This window comes from Sebastes fasciatus, chromosome 19, assembly GCF_043250625.1.
Source record: "Sebastes fasciatus isolate fSebFas1 chromosome 19, fSebFas1.pri, whole genome shotgun sequence".
In the NCBI taxonomy this organism is placed as follows: domain Eukaryota; kingdom Metazoa; phylum Chordata; class Actinopteri; order Perciformes; family Sebastidae; genus Sebastes; species Sebastes fasciatus.
Genome location: NC_133813.1, coordinates 27,571,341 through 27,593,314, shown reverse-complemented (window position 1 = coordinate 27,593,314; position 21,974 = coordinate 27,571,341). Strand labels below are relative to the sequence as shown.

Below are 21,974 nucleotides of genomic sequence, written 5' to 3'. Positions count from 1 at the left end.
CTGATAATACGACATTACCTCCTGTTCATGTTCTATTCTCATACTGGGGTTGGAGTTGACCTCTAGTAATACTGGCTTCAGGTTCTTCATCAGCAGGATGTCAAAACCTAATATCTGAAACACAAACACATCCTTAATTAAATACGTTGTATATTTTAGAATAAAGTGGACTGTATACTAGGGTGTAACAGAAAGCTGTATCTGTTTGTGTCACGAAATTATATGAATTTCTATCGGATTTATGCAGAAAGCGGTCATGGCTTACACCAGAAGTTGTTAGAAATAGTCTAGTCTGCTTTTATTTTCTGTACATATATAGTACAAAACTGTAACTGTTAAAGCTGGGGAGGCAGTTTATTTTTGCCATTATTGGGCAAAAATTCCATAATAACCTTTCAGCATATTGTAATGCAAGTGGCACCCCGAGATAGGCAAAAAAACAGCAGAATTTGGAAATACAGCCCTCATCCTGCAGCTCTCCTCTCTCTGTCCTAAACCCCTCCCACCAGACGAGCAGGGACATATGCATGCACTTCATACAGTAACCTGTACTAGTACTAGTCATTCAGTTCAATCACCATCCTTCATACAGTAACCAGTACTAGTCATTCATTTCAATCATCATCATCCTTCATACAGTAACCTGTACTAGTACTAGTCATTCAGTTCAATCATCATCCTTCATACAGTAACCAGTACTAGTACTAGTCATTCAGTTCAATCATCATCCTTCATACAGTAACCAGTACTAGTACTAGTCATTCATTCCAATCATCATCCTTCATACAGTAACCAGTACTAGTACTAGTCATTCATTTCAATCATCATCCTTCATACAGTAACCAGTACTAGTCATTCATTTCAATCATCATCCTTCATACAGTAACCAGTACTAGTCATTCATTCCAATCATCATCCTTCATACAGTAACCAGTACTAGTACTAGTCATTCAGTTCAATCATCATCCTTCATACAGTAACCAGTACTAGTACTAGTCATTCAGTTCAATCATCATCCTTCATACAGTAACCAGTACTAGTCATTCATTCCAATCATCCTTCATACAGTAACCAGTACTAGTAGTAGTCATTCATTCCAATCATCATCCTTCATACAGTAACCAGCACTAGTACTAGTCATTCAGTTCAATCATCATCCTTCATACAGTAACCAGTACTAGTACTAGTCATTCAGTTCAATCATCCTCCTTCATACAGTAACCAGTACTAGTACTAGTCATTCAGTTCAATCATCATCCTTCATACAGTAACCAGTACTAGTACTAGTCATTCAGTTCAATCATCATCCTTCATACAGTAACCAGTACTAGTACTAGTCATTCATTTCAATCATCATCCTTCATACAGTAACCAGTACTAGTCATTCATTTCAATCATCATCCTTCATACAGTAACCAGTACTAGTCATTCATTCCAATCATCATCCTTCATACAGTAACCAGTACTAGTACTAGTCATTCAGTTCAATCATCATCCTTCATACAGTAACCAGTACTAGTACTAGTCATTCAGTTCAATCATCATCCTTCATACAGTAACCAGTACTAGTCATTCATTCCAATCATCCTTCATACAGTAACCAGTACTAGTAGTAGTCATTCATTCCAATCATCATCCTTCATACAGTAACCAGCACTAGTACTAGTCATTCAGTTCAATCATCATCCTTCATACAGTAACCAGTACTAGTACTAGTCATTCATTTCAATCATCATCCTTCATACAGTAACCAGTACTAGTCATTCATTTCAATCATCATCCTTCATACAGTAACCAGTACTAGTCATTCATTCCAATCATCATCCTTCATACAGTAACCAGTACTAGTACTAGTCATTCAGTTCAATCATCCTTCATACAGTAACCAGTACTAGTCATTCAGTTCAATCATCATCCTTCATACAGTAACCAGTACTAGTCATTCATTCCAATCATCATCCTTCATACAGTAACCAGTACTAGTACTAGTCATTCAGTTCAATCATCATCCTTCATACAGTAACCAGTACTAGTACTAGTCATTCAGTTCAATCATCATCCTTCATACAGTAACCAGTACTAGTACTAGTCATTCATTCCAATCATCATCCTTCATACAGTAACCAGTACTAGTCATTCAGTTCAATCATCATCCTTCATACAGTAACCAGTACTAGTACTAGTCATTCAGTTCAATCATCATCCTTCATACAGTAACCAGTACTAGTACTAGTCATTCAGTTCAATCATCATCCTTCATACAGTAACCAGTACTAGTACTAGTCATTCAGTTCAATCATCATCTTTCATACAGTAACCAGTACTAGTACTAGTCATTCAGTTCAATCATCATCCTTCATACAGTAACCTGTACTAGTACTAGTCATTCAGTTCAATCATCATCCTTCATACAGTAACCAGTACTAGTACTAGTCATTCATTTCAAACATCACCATTGTGATCCTAATGCCATTACATAGTGTCAATTCTATGAGAAGTACCGTTGTGTTTTCTTTGCAACCTTGTGGGCCTGTAAAACCCTTTAAGATGACAAACTGTGATTCGAGGCTCTAGTGAGCTACAATATCGGCAAAGCGTTTCAGAGATGGAGAGAAGAGCTCCATTCTCTTTATACATCCACAGTGAGCTCTCGCAGCAGGCTAAACTATAGAGATGGAGAGAAAATGAGGCTTTAACCGGCCTGCGCTATTGTCATAGCTACCATAGCCGTTTGGCTAGCTCATGGCGGTAACCGCAGCCGTAAACAGAAGGCTAAACTATTAGCAACATTTTCTCTCCATCTCTGAAGCGCTTCGCCGATACTGTCAGACTCTTTTAGATAAGTCCGTCTTCCTTTTTTAGGTTGCTTTGCAGCGTAGGCAGCTGTTGCCAATGCTATAATAGCAACTTGAATCAAGCTTTCACTATCTGAAGGGACGTGCTGAAGATTATTATGGAAGTTTTTCCCCAATGATGCCAAAAAATATATTGCCTACCCCCGCTTTAATGGTCTGGGTGGAAATCAATAGTGAAGATAGAACGAGAGGTTAGTGGAAAATAAATAAAAGTCTGATATGCGTTGGGCCATATTGCAAGACTTTCTTTAAAAACTGGAGTTTGGGTAAATAATGTGAGGGAGCCCAGAAGAAAAGACATTTGGTTTTAAGTGTAAGAGCAAGTTATTGACAAAAAATGGGCCATTATCTTTCCTCAAAGAAGGTTGTGCATGCAGTAGGAGAAGCTCACGATAACAATAAAGTTAGTTTGAAGCAGGCCTGGAATTTCATCATTTTGGGGGCAAGGCCACTTGGCCTTTGGTGTTGTCAATTCTTTGAGGGCTCAAAGGCCAAATGCCAGGGAAGCAAGGTCATCAAATAAAACAATGATTGAAGTCCGTGGAAATAATAAATTTAACTTAAGGGTTAAGGATGATTTTATTTTGAATACATAGTGTAACTCTCAGTGAAATAAATAGATAAAAAGCTGTTTATGTCACAAAAATGTACCAAAATTTGTTGGTATTTACGTCTCTGAAGCAGAGTGGTTTGCCTGCCTGATTTTGTTGACTTGCAGGTTTTTATTTGGTCATTTTTCCTTGAAATTTGGGCTTTTACCATAGCCTGCCTAGGATAAGTATACCTAGTTAAATGGTTTCTTTTTTGTCTGTTTTAATTGTGTTTATTGTTGTTATTTCCTACTTTGTTGTGCTGTAGCCTATAGACAGTTAATACAGTTAAAATTCCAGTTGTGAACGAGGGGGGATAGAAGGACAAGGAGCTGCTTTTGGGTGCATCGCCTCAACCAGTGAAGGAGACAGTCTGTATACTGCGCTTCTGTTATGCTTCTGAAAAGCGCAGCAGTGCGTTGGTGGAAATAAGCGTTGTGTGGAGTGGCCGCAATCAGCTCCAGCGACCTCTGGTGGAATCCAGGGGTAACATTTGTGTCAAACTATCGTCATAAATAGCCGGTTTTACAGCAGTTCAAACCAGGCTCGATATCAAACCCACTGGTTATACGCGCATGGTTTCACTTGATGTTGCCCGAATTCAGAATCACAACAAAAGACACCGGTGTCTAAAACATCGTATTGACAGGAAAGAGGCAGAGGAGAAAATCAGCTTGGGCAGTGCGGGCGGGGCATCAAGGCCACTGTGGCCGCAGGGTATATCATTTATTTGAGGGGCAGAAGGCCAAACTGAAGGGGCACGACGGCCATGGCCCTCATGGCCTCTGTGAAATTCCTGCGCTGGTTTGAAGTGTCTATGAAAACACAAAGACAATGCTATTGTTTAGGATTGTTTTGATCACGTGGACTGGGAGATGTTCAGGACTGCAAACGACAGCATCAGTGGCTTCACAGACACAGTCAGCAGCTTCATCAGGACATGCACGTAGGAAGTAGTCCCCACAAAAACCATAAAGACAAAGCCAAATCAAAAGCCCTGGATAAACTGTGATGTCCGTGCAGCCCTCAATGCACGGAACACAGCCTTCACCTCAGGCTCACCAGACGACTACAAACATTCACGTTACTCTTTAAGGACAGTAATCAAACAGGCAAAGAGAGACAACGGGTGGAGTCCAAGCTCACTTCCAACAACCCAAGGCACTTGTGGCAAGGACTCCAAACCATGACAGACTTTAAAGGACCCAGACAACAGATCACAGACACAGCACCCAACCTCCCAGACGAACTCAATCATTTTTATGCCAGGTTTGACTCCTCTGTCAGACCCTGTGTCATGTCCTGCCCCACCCCCACCCCTGCAGACAATCAGAACCCCCCCTTACCACCACTACCATCCAACACTGACAACCCCCTTCCCTCTACCCCTACCTCAGCTGAATTTTTGCCCACCACCTCCACACCCCTCCCCCATGACTGTTGCAGAACAGGACCGTCCCCTCTCCATCACAGAGGCTGATGTTCGCCGGACCCTCCTGCGTATCAACCTACGCAAAGCGGCCGGCCCAGACGGCATTCCTGGACGCGTCCTGAAGTCCTGCGCACACAAGTTGGCGGGGGTTTTCACAACAATTTTCAACCTGTCGCTCTCTCTCCGGACTGTCCCCACCTGCTTCAAATCCACCACCATCATCCCCATCCCCAAACAACAAAAAGTAACCAGCTTAAACGACTGGCGCCCCATAACCCTCACCCCCATAACCCTCACCCCCATAATCAGCAAGTGTTTTGAGAAGCTGGTTAAATCCCTCATCTGCCCCATGCTTCCCCCCACACTCGACCCCCTACAATTTGCATACCGCCCAAAGGCACAGAGGACGCCATCGCCCATGTCCTACACACCGCCCTCTCCCACCTGGAAGGAAGGGACACCTATGTGAGGATGCTGTTCGTGGATTACAGCTCAGCGTTCAACACTATAGTGTCCTCCAGGCTCGTCAGTAAGCTCAAGGATCTGGGCCTGAACACACCACTGTGTGACTGGATCCTGGACTTTCTGACAGGACGCCCCCAGGTGGTGAGAATCAACAACCTCACCTTGACTTCACTGACTCTCAGCACAGGAGCGCCTCAGGGCTGTGTTCTCAGCCCCCTCCTGTACTCCCTCTACACCCACGACTGTGTGTCAACAAGAGCTTCAAACACCATCGTGAAGTTTGCGGACGACACAGCAGTTGTGGGGTTGATCTCCCATGGCGACGAGACGGCTTACAACCACCTCTCCCTGACAAGCTGCTTCACCACCTGGTTCGGCAACTGCACCAACGTGGACCGCAAGGCGCTGGGAAGGGTGGTGCGCTCAGCCCAACACATCACCGGGTGCGAGCTGCCCAGCCTGCAGGAGCTTTACACCCAGCGGTGCCTCAGGAAGTCCCTGAGGGTCATTAAGGACACCACACCCCCACAACAGCCTGTTCTCCCTCCTGCCCTCTGGTAGAAGATACAGGACCCCCAGGACTCTCACCAGCAGACTGAGGAACAGTTTTTTCCCCCCAGGCCATCAGACTTTTAAATCTATAATTAATTCGACACATTCTTACACAAAAATATTTCTTATACTGTATATACTGTATATATTCTTAATACATATGTTCTTAATATGCCCTTGTATAAAGTATTTCCTTTTATAATTGTAATGTAAATGTAAATGTAATATAATTTATTATTTAATGGAGCTTCCCAGCGAAAAGTATTTCACACGTTTGTACCTGTACAACCGGCGTGACAATAAACATCTTGAATCTTGAATCTTGAATCTATTGACAAAAATATGGAAAGCTCACTCAGCCCAACTGCATGCACTTTTGAGACCGTCCATAACTTCAATTCTTCAGATTCCAGTCAACTGTAAAGTCACGCACAGCGCCAGGAAGATCAGTAAAGCTTGATTCGTGCACTGAACAACAAATGGTGAAAATGAATGACAAGTTCTTTAGGAAGGACCTCGCTGAATGTCTGAATATTGAACTTAAACCTCAGCACACCTGAGCACACACCTTCCTTGTTTTTAGCCTATTTGTTTATATTCTGGCACATCTGTATCGAGAAAAGTTGTGCTGCTGTGGCTAATAGTCTAGCAGTTCCTGTTCGCACTGTGCAGACAACAATCACCTGGATTACTTTTACAGAAGACAATGCAGTAATGTCTGAATCTGATGGCTATGAGAGAAGATCTGAAGTTATTAGGAACTCCTTCTTATATGATTTGTAAACAGATTTATGGACGTTTACTTTGATGGACATTGTAGAAGTGCATGATGTCTTTGTGTTTGGTATCTGTTCAGAGACTCTTATGTGTGCATCTTATGTGTATCTGAACAATGCATTTTTATTCATTTACAGTTCTACTGAACACATTCTAGTCCAAAGACAATGTTACCCACTACCCACCTGGAAGCAAGTGGGTCCCGGTTTACCAGGTGGTATATCAGCCTGATAGTAGACTCTAAGTTCAGGCACCACGGCGATGGCAGTCTTGATGACGAGCGCGATGATATCAGACCACACCTTCTTGATGTCTACGCCTTTAGCTGCCAGCCTGTACAGCACGCTGGACAGAGTGCGCTTGCTGCCTGTGCTCTGGCTGTCTGAGTGGACAAAGTTGCCGCTGTGGACATTGAGGGAGTAGTTTGTCAGGTGCATGAAGACATGGCTCAGATTCTTCTGGCTTGGTTCCTACACAATCGGAATAAGAGTGGCCTTAATTATATGTATGCTATCAAAGTATGGGTACATGGTTCATAGCATCAAAGCAAAGTAACAGCTTCAAGGTAAACCTGCTGGCATCATCGTCATGGCTACCTGGTAGGGCTCGGTGCAAAAACGTGTCAGGCCTTCCTTGGCAATGTAGATCTCCAATGGCTCCAGGGACTTCAACAGCACGTAGAGGCGGATATCAAACTTGAGCTTGTCAATGAGCAACGGCTTCTGGATGTACTCCTGGACTACAGCCTGTTTGGCCTGTGAACCCACCATGAGTTTAAGGTCACTGGGGTCACGAATGAGGTAGATGCCGTCCCCCTGAGAGCCCCCATCTGGTTTGACAATGAAGGTGGGATTCACTGTGGCGTTGTTCTCCTTCACCATGCGAATCTGCAGCAAAATCAGAAGGTTAACAAAAACAAAGACTCAAAGACTGTTATTGGTAACACTTGAATCACACAGGTTTCACTCACTCACACACACACACACACACACACACACACTGTGGCAAACTTTAAAAGGAGCGGGAATGTTTTTTGACCTGCAGAAAATATGGATTGAAGCAGAATATTTTGTTAGATGAAAACTTGATGTGAATTTTGGGAATGATCATATTTTGACTTTTTAATGGAGACAATTATATAGAGGAGGACTGAGTGCCATGTCACTCGCTCTGTGTGTGACAGAGACAGGGGAAGACAAGGAGGAGGGTGGACGAGGCCTATTGCTCGCAATGTTTCTGTAAGTTATTAATAACAACAATTAGAATGCCAATGTTATGAATGAAGTTTCAAAATATACGGTACAGCCATAGTTCTGTCTCTCTCCTCCAAATCATTCAGGTTTATATGCGAGGGATGCTGACGTGAAACTATGACAAGGCCTACTACTAATAATAATAATAATCTAATACATTAATGGGTAAAAGAGACAAATATCGTCTTGATATTAGCAAAGGCATCGGCTACTGGCGATCGTTCTGACAATTGTAGATCCCCGAGATCATCGTCTATTGGCACAACCCCATTGGACGGACTTATTACAGACCTGCAACAGCCACAGATAAGTTTTTATTTTTTTTTGTCATTTGATTTATTGATTGCTGTCAGGATGTTATACAAATTTCAACAAATATATATGAAAAAAATGCTTCTAAAACAAATTGCCTACCCTATCTTTAACAACTCGTCATATCTCCTTAACAATCTGTCATTAAATAAACAGTCTTATTTAAAAATGGAACAACCTTATAATGCAGTTAATGGTTGAGTTACATTACATATGCAATTAAACATTGAAATAAAGTCACTGTTCATCTTCTGAACTTAAAAATTAATGAGTTAATGTGTTTTTGTAACAGGTCACAGCAGACTGGCGGCAGAGAAGAACAATATGACATAACGTTCTGATGCCAAAATTAAACCAAGAAATTGCGAACATAAAAAAGTGTGGTTACTCTAACTCCAGAGCTGAACCCTTGATGAGCAATATGGTCAAATAAATACCCTTATTTCATTTCTAGCTGTATTGTATCCATATAAACCAGATAGAAGTAATCAAATATATTGTCTCATGACACACTGCATACCTTAACTTGGGCATTATCTCTGCCTACAAGCTAAACATCCATCTTTAAATTATACCTTTGAGTCAAGTGTTTGCATATTATACATGCAAAGTCAAAGCCAAGCATTATATTTCTGTTTTAGTTCGATATTTTATGTTATACTCATTTGTGTTTGCTATCACATGCCTTATTCCTGACACTGTAACATACAGAACATTTGGAACACAAGATAAATTAGATTGGGATATAAACCGTGATAATCTGGTGCCCCCTGCTGGACATAATATATTGTTGTTATTTATGATTTCCTTAAATCTGAATTATTGACCATCTGCTCATGTAATTGCATGACAAATTTAACTGGAACCTGTCGAAATCACTTAAGTTTGGCATTAAATATCTAATTTGATTTAATTTTCTAAATAAAAAGCACACTGAATTTCTGAAATGATATATGATGACAGTGAGGAAAAAATTGATAACGAAACACATATTGTAAACGGTTCTTTCCTTTTCTGATCAACTTTCAACCTAAATTGATTACCATAACACACATCTAGGTAAATGATTTCAATTCATTTTTTTTTTTTTTTGGTTGGTGAATGGCACACTTGTTAAGGGTTGTGACGTGCTTGTTCACTGTAGTCAACCAGGGAAAAGCAGCTGAGGGAGGCTCATTCCCCTATTCTCTTCACGGCTCTCCCCCCGTCATATGTTTACACTCACTCAATACTGTGTCTCCTTCACAAGATAATACTACTAGATTCAACCATGTGTTAAGGAGTGCTTCATGACCATAAAGGGTCATATTCATAAATGTGGTACAGTTTGTCTTTTTCCCTCAAGGAGAATGAGCAATGAAGCGAGCACATGACACAAAGACTAAACAGGTCATGCCATTAAGAACACTACTGTAGCAGTTTTAACAGTGGACAGAGAGAAAAGAGCTCTAGCAATGTAAAGACAACAGTTTTCAGAGCTCTCTTTTATTTATAAAGCTACTCTGGGATCTTGCAATCTTTATCTATAATAGCCATAATCTGTAGCCTGTCCCAAATATAAGAGCAGAGGTAGGAAAAAAGGCAGACTACTAGCAAACTTCAATATGTTCAAAACTGTGCTGCCCGTAGTCTCACATGGCACCTCCCCACATCAACATATAACTCCAATGTTAATTAAAGATAGGGTCGACGATGTTGGAAAGCTAGCATAATTTGAAAGTAGCATCGCCTCAGGAGCTCTGTCCAAGGCAACGCCCCCCCCCACACACATGCACGAGCACCGCCGCATCGGAACTACTTCACAGACACAGAGCGGAGAGAGGACCTCAACTCAACAGCGCTACCTCATGACAAGTAACCTCGGCAGTGCTACTGCAGGCGGAGTTTTCTCATCCATTCTCCAGGAAACGTGCGGCGGCGACGCGCTTTGAATTCAGGCTGGTGCACGCCAAGGGTAGAGAATGAGCAGGGAGGCAGGGAGGCATCTGATTGGTTCTTTTCAAGCGGACTGCGAGGCAGTGATTGGTAGACGTTTTTACAGGATTACAGCAGCTACAGATGACAGCTCTTTTCTGGTCCTTTTTCAGAGCTCATCCGTAATGGATCGCTGTCGGGGGGTAAAGACCATTTCAACCAATATAACAAATAGTAGCTACTGGAGAACATCATCAACCCTGCCTTTAACTCACACTGGCTTCCTGTTCACCCCGCATTGAGTACAAAATCCTCTCACTAACCTAGACATGGCTGTAGTAGCCTACCCATTCTCCACCAATCCCACTATAACCGGAAAAGTCTGGGCGAGAGAGCCTTCTGCTGCAGTGCTCCTTTTTGTCATAATGCATAATTTTACTGAAACAATTCCTTATCTGCTTGATTTTCTACTCAGACAATATATAGAATCAGATGTTTTCACTGCACACAAAACGGTTTCTTTCAGTTCATCAAAAGGAGATCTCCGTGTATCATGTCCGGTATCATAATGCTTTTGTTATGCAACTATACCTGTGTGGAAAACTGCTGGCTCTCCTCGGGCAGGATCCAGGAACGGGGATAGAAGTCGTACTCTTCTGGGAACAACTCTTGCATAGTCCGCACTGCCCGACTCATGTTGATCTTCCTCAGCATTTCAATCATTCCTGCAATGCACAAACAACTGTTTCACATATATCAAATGGAAGAGTTAACTCAATACGACACAAGTATCATATAGTGCAAGATAAACGCAAGCCAGGAGACTCCGGTGATGTGCATGTCTTACTAATACAATAATCTCTGGAGTCTTAAAGTAATGATTATTGTCATGGCATGAAAAGGTTAGCATTGGAGCAATGAGGATCAGTAAGGGTTTAACTAAATCCCTCCTGTTGTGATTACAGAATACGGAGTACACATGAAGTACTGCAAGCTGAAATAAAGCCATCTCTCCATCTACTGTTCAACAAGCCTTGGTGTAGGGTGCTTCACATCAACAGAAGGTTCTAGCAGCAGAAGCGGTGAAGTACCTGGGAACTTGTTCACCTGCCCTGAGACGATATTTTCATTGTCATGGAAGGAAACGCCGTGCCAGTAGATATCACAAGCTGCTCGTCTTCCCAGAGGAAACTGAAGAAAGAAAGATCATTTAAAAAACAAAGAATGATAAGAATATTCATTTTTAAAAAAAACATTTTGTTGCATCTGTGAATGAGAGAGAAGGCTTAATCTGTTAATATGACTCAGGACATTAGCAGGGTGTTTTGTCCTTCTGGTGATCCCTGAGTGCAGGGATAATCTTGCCTAAAGATGGTACTACTGTAGGTAGTGCGTGTTCTGTTGTGATGAGCTGGGAAAAAGGAAAGGAGGTGAAACTATAAAAAGGATTTAGAAAGCTAGGAAATCCTGCTGTCACAAGGCACTGCTTTTGTCCTCTACACCTCAACTCCTGCCCACACTCACACACGCCAAACTAGGGCTGCCTGCAACTGATGATTATTTTCTTGATTAATCGATTAGTTGTTTGGTCTAAAAATGTCAGAAAATGGTGAAAAATGTTGATCAGTGTTTCCAAAAGCCCAAGATGACATTCTCAAATGTCTTGTTTTGTCCACAACTCAAAGATATTCAGTTTACTGTCACAGAGGAGGAAAGAAAACAGAAAATATTCACATTTAAGAAGCTGGAATAGTTAGCGATTAATTTAACATTTTTTTTCCAAAATAAGGTCCCATGGGGTCCACTGGAAGGGGAGGCACTTCGCCTCTCTATTGAAAATTAAAAACTATGATAACTTTGGTTGAGATACAGCTCCTACATATGAGAAGATCATAATGTTTTAATAGGGAAGCTTTCTCTCCTCTGAATATCAACTGCAAAAACAACACATCCCCCATTGTGTTTATTCCTAAAGTCATCCACGTGCACTGCAAACAAACGACAAAATGAGTTCCAAACAGGACGGTCACCTGACATAACTGTCTGTCTTTCTCTATTGAAACATATCGGAATACTTTATTTTAAAGACTGTCTGATTTAATTTATTAAAACTTGACATCTGAGCTTCATTCAACATTGGGAAGAATTGTGTAACGGGATCTATATATATATATATATATATATATATATATATATCTATCTCAAGTTATACTGAAAGGTCAGCAGTATATCGTCACCATTTCTAAATTCTACTGTCATACGAGCCACCCCACTGCCCAGCTATAAGACAGATCTCTGACAGAGTTGCATCTCATTAACGAGTTAGCATGGGACCGTGTGAAACAGGGAAACCCTGTTCAACAGCCAAGACCTGCTATAAATACTGCCACACAGATGCCAGCGTATAACTGTCTAATCGCATCAGGGAAGGAGGTCAAATTAATTTGAGTAGTTTCTAGGGATCAGGCCCAAAAATAGCCATATTGTTTATTAATGGACAGATAGATATAGGAACACTTTCAACTAGGGCTGTCAATCGTTTACAATATTTAATTGCGATTAATCGCATGATTGTCCATAGTTATTAATCGCGATTAAATGCAAATTAATCACATTCTGTTCCAAATGTACCTTAAAGTGAGATTTGTCAAGTATTTAATACTCTTACCACCATGGGAGTGGACAAATATGCTTTCTTTATGCAAATGTATGTAAATATTTATTATTGGAAATGAACAACAAAACAATGAGAAATATTGTCCAGAAACCCTCTCAGGTACTGCATTTAGCATAAAAATATGCTCCAATCATAACTTGACAAACTGCAGCCCAACAGGCAACAACAGTCAGTCGTGGGTACCCATAGAACCTATTTTCATTCACATATCTGGGAGGTCAGAGGTCAACGGGCCCCTTTAAAAATGGCAATAGCAGTTTTTCCTCGCTAAAATTTAGAGTAAGTTTGGAGCGTTATTTAGCCTCCTTCGCGACTAGCTATTTTCAAACGGAGCCCGCTACGACCTAAAAATCACAAGCTGCGTTAAAGGAATTAATGGCGTCAAAACTAATTTGCGTTAACGCGTTATTGTTAACTTTGACAGCATTACTTTCAAACCATTGTTGTGGACTTCATGCGAAAGCCAAATTCGCTTTCCGAGCCACTTTGTAGATGAAAATATTATACTCACTGAAGCCCAGCCAAAGGACAATGTATTCCATTTTAGGTATTATAGCAAAAATGCAGCCATTTATAGGATATTTCAAGTTGCAGCACATCTGTCAAGCCTTCAGTGAATTGCATTTATAATCTCAGTTATACAAGTTATTACTTTCAAAATGGTAACTCAAAGGTAACCTCCAGGTGGCAGGCCTTTTAAAATGTCAGCTTAGTCTGTAGAATCCTCATCAACATACCCACCCCATGATTAAATGCACGGTTATTAGTCTTATTTTATGAAGTTGTCACTCAGACCCTCTGGCTTGCCATTCTCTCTCTGCCTCAAAGAGGACTAAAAGTCTATCGGATTAGAGGCGCTTAAGGCTAATCATTTCCAGGGTGTGAGAGATGCCATATGTTGAAAGTCAGTTGATAGCCGTCTCTCAGGCCAGAAAATACTGCAGCTGTAGAGACGTAGTAATTTGGATGTACATAGACCAAATTCATCAGTCACTAAAATGTCATCAACTTTCCATAATTGTGTCCAGTATCCTATTTTGTAAACCTACTGAAGTGCTTCGTCTTACAACTCGTTTAAGGGATCTTCACCAATCAATGTTCATTTCATAATTGATAAAACAAGGCTACTGGAGTTTCAAACCCTTCAAAGATGTTGACAGGCACTTTCAAAATAACAGTTATCTATAGCACCCTTCACTTTGTTGGGGGTGCACCGTGAGGACAAAGCGTGGCAATGTATAGGCTTTCTGTCTACCGTTTCCGATACCAGACCTGGAAGGGTTTAAGTGTCACTGCGTGGTCACCGGTGATAAGTAGAGTCTTTACTTCACCGGTCTCATCGCGCTGCCCTTCTTTACTTCTCATGCATAATGGAGACCATGTTAATAATGGCTGATAGCAGGTATTAATTGCATCACATTCAAATTGCCCAGATGGTGCTTGTGGCTCGGACAAAGAAGTACTGGATCATAAATGTTTTAAAGTTGTTGCTTTTCATTTAGAACAACTTTCATCCTCATCCATCCTCTGTAACTTTATACATTAGAGGCAAACCGGCACTGTCAGGTTGTCTCTGAGTTAAAGGTGATCGCGTCATCTAATTAATAATGTGCCAAGTTTTCAATCAAGGATTTTTTCAAACCACGATTCATGTTAATACGGACGTAACTTGCACAATATGCGCAAAACTTGCATACATTTTTATTAATTATTAAAAACTTTGTGAATTAAATATATATAGTAAATTGTAAATGGAGTCATCAATCAAGAAAATAATCTGCAGATTAATCATTAATTAAAATAGCAATACTTGCAGCTCTAATTTAGAGTATGATGACTTGTTATCCTTTTAAAAAATAGATATGACAACACTGACAAGAAAATGACCACACAGATCCATTTTTACTGTCCATATAGATCAAAAATTAATGCTCAAAGCCAGTTGTCCATACTATTTTAATGGATGGACAGGTTCATCAACATATGTTCACGTCACTATCAAATCTCCTGTGCATTTTCTGACAGTTTGTCACTTTATGACGGGTACAATAATAACTTTAAAAGGGCCGTCTAACTCCTGGAATGCTGTGCATGAAGTGCTGCAGCTTGAAATATGAAAAAAAGTCTTTATAACCTGTTTTCATAGATTCCATTAATTAATTAATTGAAACACTACCCTCATGATTTTGCGTAAAATAATTAAATCATTTAAGTTCAAGTGTGTAAAACTTTCTTGCAAACACATAACTCATGTTTTAGAATTGATTTTAAGATATTACTGATTACGTTTTAGCCAGTTCATGACCTCTCGCCCTGCTATATCTCTGACCACTTAGTACCACACACACCGGTATGTACTCTGAGATCCTCGGGTAGAGGTCCTCTGTCGGTTCTAGAGACCGGCTGAAAACTAGAGGGGCTAGAGATTGTATTCAGGGGCCTGAGGCTCTGGAACATCTGCTCGAGGAAAACAGGTCAGCTGAGTCAGTAAACATCTTTAAATCCCTTCTTAAAACACTTTTATGGTAGGGACTTTCCTGATTATATTTTAGTTTTAATTTCCCTGAGCTGTCTTCTTCCTTTTAAATAATGTCTCATTTTGCGGTCCGTGTGAAGCACTTTGTAACATGGGTTTTGAAAAGTGCTCTATAAATAAAGATTACTATTATTATTATTAGGGCTGTCAAAGTTAAGGTTATAATAACGCGTTAACGCAAATTCGTTTTAATGCCACTAATTTCTTTAGCGCAAACAAACTTTTTTTACAAACTAAATTTTGGCGAGGAAAAACTGTCATGGTCAATTTCAAAGGGGTTCCTTGACCTCTGACCTCCAGATCAGTGAATGTAAATGGATTCTATGGGTACCCACGAGTCTCCCCTTTACAGACATGCACACTTTATAATAATCACATGCAGTTTGGGGCAAGTCATAGTCAAGTCAGCACACTGACAGCTGTTGTTGCCTGTTGGGCTGCAGTTTGGAGCATATTGTTTTATGTTAAATGCAGTACCTGTGAGGGTTACTGGACAATATCTGTCATTGTTTTGTGTTGTTAATTGATTTCCAGTAATAAATATCAACATACATTTGCATAAAGCAGCATATTTGTCCACCATATAATCAATACTTGACAAATCTCCATATAAGGTACATTTCGAACAGATGAATTGTGATCAACTATTTGAATCGATTGACAGCCCTAAATAAAACCTGTACAGCACATGGGTGAATAGCATTTCTCCAAGTCAAACAGCAAAAGAACAAGAAAGAAAGTCAAGTAGCACACCTCTTTCCACTTCAGCTGTTTGATGCTTAACTTCAGTGCCTCCAACGAGGTTTTGGCTTTCGAGGTATCCACTGTCACTGGTCTTCTTTTCCTTGCAGCTTTCAATCCGTCTTCACGGCGTGTCTCTTGGATGTTTTTGGATGGATGGATGGTCACATAGTTCCCATTAGTCTCAGACTTGCCCTGCAGGATTTTTCCAGTTCCTTTGATTTGAAGTGTCCTTTCATGTCCTAGTCTATTCAAGTTCTTCCCAACATGAACTGCAGACCCATGCAATGACACATCTGACGTGTGTTTGCCGCATCTGGCATCTTTTCCCAGCTTGCTTCGACTTTTGCCCCTGTGTTTACACGCGATGGAGGTGTTGGACGCAGCTCTGGTGATGCTGGGCAGGTCTGCTGAGAGAGAAGAAGCAGGAGGAGGACACACTGGACCCTCAGCATCCACACCCTGCTGCTCTGCATCCTCCACAAGTGACTTCATCTGCTCCACTTGAATCTGGACTTTTACATAATGATCACTCATTATGTGAGATGCTACTAGTGAGGCTGCTGGGCAGGGCACGGTGGGACCACGGAGGACAAAGATCAGACGCCGGCGGCTCGCTAACGTGATTCTGATGTGATGTAGACCGCATCGCTAGCTTCAGTGGCTAACTGACTAGTAGAACCATCTGCTTCTGTCCGGTGAGCAGACCGCGGAGATCTGCCCACAGCCTGTAACGTTCTCTAGCTAGTTACCGGTTGAAGAAGCCACGGTAACGCTGGCTAACGCCTTCTGCCAGATGGCCACATTCAATGAGCAACTTCAGATGGCTAGCGGCTCTCACCAGCTGGCGATCACCGAGCTGCTGGTGGCTGCACTTGTAGGTTTAGCTAGCTACTTGAAGATAGCTAAAGCTGACGTTAGCCTGTCAAACTTCATGTAGCTAACAGATGGCTCTGATGGCTCTGTGCAGTCTGCAAAACGACCCGTTAACTGTAACTCATGACAGACTTTACCTGACGCGTACCGTTATATCTACTTTTGGAGCGATGCCCAGTGTTGGAATGATGCCCACAGTCCTCTGCTTCTGCTCTGTGTGTGTGATCGTCCCTGTCTGTGTTGTTTAGCAGCAGCAGCAGGAGGAGGAGGAAGACCAGAGACCAGCCTGTTGTCCAGCCTCCATCTGCTCTGAACCGTAGACTGCACTGTACCCAGCTGATGCTGCCTTTAGTGCACCTCGTAACCTCCAGCTTTCAGAAGGCGTATTGACTCTATGACTTGTCGCCAAATGTCAGAAACTGATACAACACCAATATCACATGAAGCCGCTTCCAGTATTGTGTAGGTATTAATCTGTTGATTTTACAGGTGGGTTGTTAGCACTGTGAAGCCGTACTATTTACCTTTTCAATTGACCTGCTTAGAAGTAATATTTCTTTCCGACAGTACATGAAGGTAACACGGGGATGCCATATTGTAGAGGCTGTGTCCCCCTATTACAGCAAAGAATGATGCAATATCATCAACCAAATACCATTTTTCACCTTACTGAGAGCTACATTAGTGCTGTTCTCTGTACGTGATGAAAACAAATAGTAATTAGGTAAACCTATGTTTAATGTCTTTTTGGATTTAATTTCTCGATATGTTCACCAACAACTTCAATTACAAGCACCTTCAACAGCCCATGTATACTGGCACCCTTAGCAAACTTAAACTCTATGCATGAATATAAACAGACACATTCAAACAAACACTGTCTGTAAATCTGATATCTGTGCATGCCTGGTGTGGAAATGATATGACCCGGCCATTCATTCATGCACCTGCAGAACAGCTGTAAACAGATGCTGGTATCAGTCATTAATTAAAGAGAGGTCAGAGATCACAGTTACATAATGCAGATCAGCTTCTCCCAAGAGGAAACTTTCTTTATCTACGTTGCGGAGGGCAATTTCAGGCAATTTTACATGCTAGGAATAATCAAAATCCTCGTTACCATTTTATTCTTGTAGTCACATTTGCTCTGGCCACGTAAGACGAGGTGCTGTCCCAGAGGGCACAAATCTGTCACAAGTGTCCAGCGTTCTGCACACATACTTGCCTTCATCTACCACATACAGTCCATATGATTAGATAGGCCTACAGGTGTATGTAGGGCCGGATGTAAGGCATGGACCATATAGGCGGTTGCCTAGGACGCCACATTCTGGGGGGCACTGGTTGCCATCTAAAAATAAAAAAATAATAAGATTTTTAACATGTTGAAACTGGTGTATAAAACTGTCAAATTTAATCTTGTAAAACAGAATTTTGTTTGAACGTTATTAGAGTGACTTTAAGCAGTGTAATATTGGAGCAATTGAGAGCTCTAGAACAGTGGTTCTCAAACTGTGGTACGTGTACCACTGGTGGTACGCGAGCTCTCTGTAGTGGTATGCGGAGGAATATCTGAAATATTTTTTAAAAATTATTAAGAAATAGAACTGACCCATAAATCATATTTTTCTTCGGCATCATATGAACATGCGCGATGAACACATTGCAAAAGGCTGTCTGAAACACGATGAATCAGAAAAATCATTATATTTAAGGATGGTTAACGCTGCATCCTCTCCTCTGCTGCCCTGTGTCAGAGCTCTCCACTCACATCAAAACACAGTCAGTCAGTCCGTGAACAGCTGATCAGAGAAGCCGCGGTAGAGACAGCTAGAACTACTCGTTACTGTAAGTTCAATAAAACTTTGCAAGTGTAAAGCCAAGGCACGTTATCATTTCACCTGTTCAACAAGCATAAACATGATGAAACGGTTAAACATGGAGGAAAGTGTAGCACTTACATCGGTCGATACAACTATAAAGCCACTGGACCAGTTCTAGGTTCGGATGGAGTGGGGCTGGCAGTTTAAAAATAGACCATAGACCAGGTACTTTAAATGCAAAAGCCGGCACTTTACTGAACATAGGCAAGGTAAACCACAGTAAAACACTCAATCAATGGATGACTATCCTGCAGGTACCAAAAGCAAAATAAAATTCAGAAAATGTTAGTACAACTCACTTTTCCCTCTTTTAGGCTCTTTAAACTTCACTAGGAATAGTTTAGTTTGATCAATCCATTTGGGTGGGATGGTCCCCAGACAGCAGTAGACTCAGGGGCGGATCTGCCCCCAGGTCGGTACATCCGCCCTAGTGTCTCACTCATTTCGGCTATTTCGGCCCGCCTCCATAAAGGACACTGTCAAACAGCGGACTCAATGCTGACACCAGGCGGCTCCGCACACCGAACTCGCCTTTTACTCCATGCCACAGCAATTACTGATTAATATTGTTGGCTATAGTAGGTAATTGAGTAATCACTTAATTGTTTCAGAACTTCTTGGAACAGGAAGTTATATTTCTGTGATTAATGGTGCTGTTTGTTTTTTTCCTTCTCAGTTAAGGATGTTCCACATAATAGAGTCGATGTCACCTTTTGGCCAAACTACAAAAATTATGAAAGAGTCGACAGGGCAGTAAGGAAAGCTGAGGAGCCTGGACCTGACTGGCAAAGCTACGATGTCAGAGTTGTTAAGTCATTTGGTATGCTAATTCTCAAAAATATATATATCTACAACTGTTCTTTTTTATACTGTTACTTTGAAACTCAAGTGACGTGTGACACATTTCATTTTTAGATCATTACTTTGAGGGACGTCATCTCTTTAAAAAATCTGCAGATTTACAGTCAGAAGAGGAAGAGAAGGAAGTTCAATCAAAGAGAAGGCTAAAGCCGATGTAAGTATTAGGGGTCAGAAAAAAAACTATATTGCTTTTTTTTTCTTTTCTTTTTTTTTTAACAATTCTGAAATCGATTTTTGTACAAAGAGAACGGAGCTGACACTTCGATGACACAGCTGGTTGAAAAGCGACTAAGCATCCCTTTAAGGCAGAACTGTGCATGCAGAATATTCCTAACACAACCATCATGGCATTCTTGACCTTTTACACTAGTTTACAACTTGAGTTCTTTAGCCAGTGAAAACATATATGATATTATTAATAAGGGAGTCTGCAAATCAAGATAACATTATGTTGACAGCTGAGCATGGTTATTTTTCCATCCCACTTTATAGTCATTTCTTTGGGGACTCCGATGATGACAGTGAGGAGGAAAGTCCTCTAAAAAAGAGAGCCAGAGGTCCAGCCAAACCCTCACCACAGCCACCAGCTCCCATTATCCCACCCCCACCTCGCTGTGTGCCAAGTAGCGTGACAGTTGCCCTTCCTCCACCCGTTGCTCCTCCTTCACCCACTCCACCAGCAGTAGAGCAAACCCCTTCTTCAAGCCAGGTCTACAGACCTACCTGGCGAGGGGGAAGGTGTGGATCAGACACCACGACCTGTTCGGGGGAGCAATACCTCAAACGGCTATGAGATTCAAATTGAACCTTTCAATCATTGTGCATTCGAATTGTTGAATCATAATCAAATCGTGGGTGCCAGTGAAGATTCACACCTCTAGTAGATATGTATAACATGTAAGACATTAATTTGACCTTTACCAAATCAAGGCTTCTTTGTGGTAAAGAAATAAGCAAAAATAAACATAACCATCTGCTAAGTTAAATCTTTCTTAATGAGTTGTCCAAAGCAGACTGACATTTTTTATATACTATATATACAGACGTAGGCAAAGTTGTTGGTAATGTTCCGTTAAAGAGAAAAACCCACAATGGTCACTGAAATAACTTGAAACTGACGAAAGTAATAATAAATAAAAATTCACTGAAAATTAACTAATGAAAATCAGATATTGTTTTTGAATTATGGTTCAGCAGAATCATTTAAAAAAACAAACTAATGAAACTGGCCTAGACAAAAATGATGGTAACATTAACTTAATATTTTGTTGCACAACCTTTTGAGGCAATCACTGCAATCAAGTGATTTCTGTAACTCTCAATGAGACTTCTGCACCTGTCGACAGGTATGTTGGCCCACTCCTCGTGAGCAAACTGCTCCAGCTGTCTCAGGTTTGAAGGGTGCCTTCTCCAGACTGCATGTTTCAGCTCCTTCCACAGATGTTCAATAGGATTTAGATCAGGGCTCATAGAAGGCCACTTCAGAATAGTCCAATGTTTTGTTCTTAGCCATTCTTGGGTGTTTTTAGCTGTGTTTTGGGTCATTATCCTGTTTGAGGACCCATGACCTGCAACTGAGACCAAGCTTTCTGACACTGGGCAGCACATTTCGCTCCAGAATGCCTTGATAGTCTTGAGATTTCATTGCACCCTGCACAGATTCAAGACACCCTGTGCCAGATGCAACAAAGCAGCCCCATAACATAACCGAGCCTCCTCCATGTTTCACATTAGGTACAGTGTTCTTTTCTTTGGATGCTTCATCTCTTCATCTGTGAACATAGAGCTGATGTGACTTGCCCAAAAGCTCCAGTTTTGTCTCATCTGTCCAAAGGACATTCTCCCAGAAGCTTTGTGGCTTGTCAATATGCATTTTGGAAAATTCCAGTCTCGCTTTTTTATGATTTGGTGTCCTCCTGGGTCGTCTTCCATTAAGTCCACTTTGGCTCAAACAGTGACGGATGGTGCGATCGGACACTGATGTACCTTGACCTTGGAGTTCACCTCTAATCTCTTTGGAAGTTGTTCTGGGCTCTTTGGTTACCATTCGTATTATCCGTCTCTTCAATATGTCATCAATTTTCCCCTTGCGGCCACGTCCAGGGAGGTTGGCTACAGTCCCATGGACCTTAAACTTCTGAATAATATGTGCAACTGTATTCACAGGAACATCAGGCTGCTTGGAGATGGTCTTATAGCCTTTACCTTTAACATGAAGGTCTATAATGTTCTTTCTGATCTCCTGAGACA

At 41.3% G+C, this 21,974-nt stretch overlaps 1 protein-coding gene and 1 long non-coding RNA gene across 5 annotated transcripts in view; one reads left to right on the top strand and one right to left on the bottom strand.

Moving 5' to 3' along the window:
* The window catches only part of ttll11 (tubulin tyrosine ligase-like family, member 11), a 42,468-nt gene that overhangs the window by 17,542 nt on the left and 2,952 nt on the right, over positions 1 to 21,974 (bottom strand). For 2 of the 4 annotated variants that reach the window (XM_074616883.1, XM_074616884.1), the window contains exons 3-7: positions 11,242 to 11,341; positions 10,742 to 10,875; positions 7,268 to 7,558; positions 6,857 to 7,141; positions 19 to 114 (exon numbers count right to left, since the gene is read on the bottom strand). In XM_074616883.1, the coding sequence (XP_074472984.1) occupies positions 19 to 114; positions 6,857 to 7,141; positions 7,268 to 7,558; positions 10,742 to 10,875; positions 11,242 to 11,341 (906 nt within the window). Of the gene's footprint in view, positions 1 to 18; positions 115 to 6,856; positions 7,142 to 7,267; positions 7,559 to 10,741; positions 10,876 to 11,241; positions 11,342 to 16,116; positions 17,315 to 21,974 lie in introns of those variants that run through there. The other 2 variants (XM_074616881.1, XM_074616882.1) reach the window with 2 other exon arrangements.
* On the top strand, positions 18,791 to 20,478 carry LOC141756902 (uncharacterized). Its single transcript, XR_012591546.1, has 3 exons — positions 18,791 to 19,683; positions 19,779 to 19,878; positions 20,217 to 20,478. It is a non-coding gene; the product is annotated as an uncharacterized LOC141756902 (long non-coding RNA).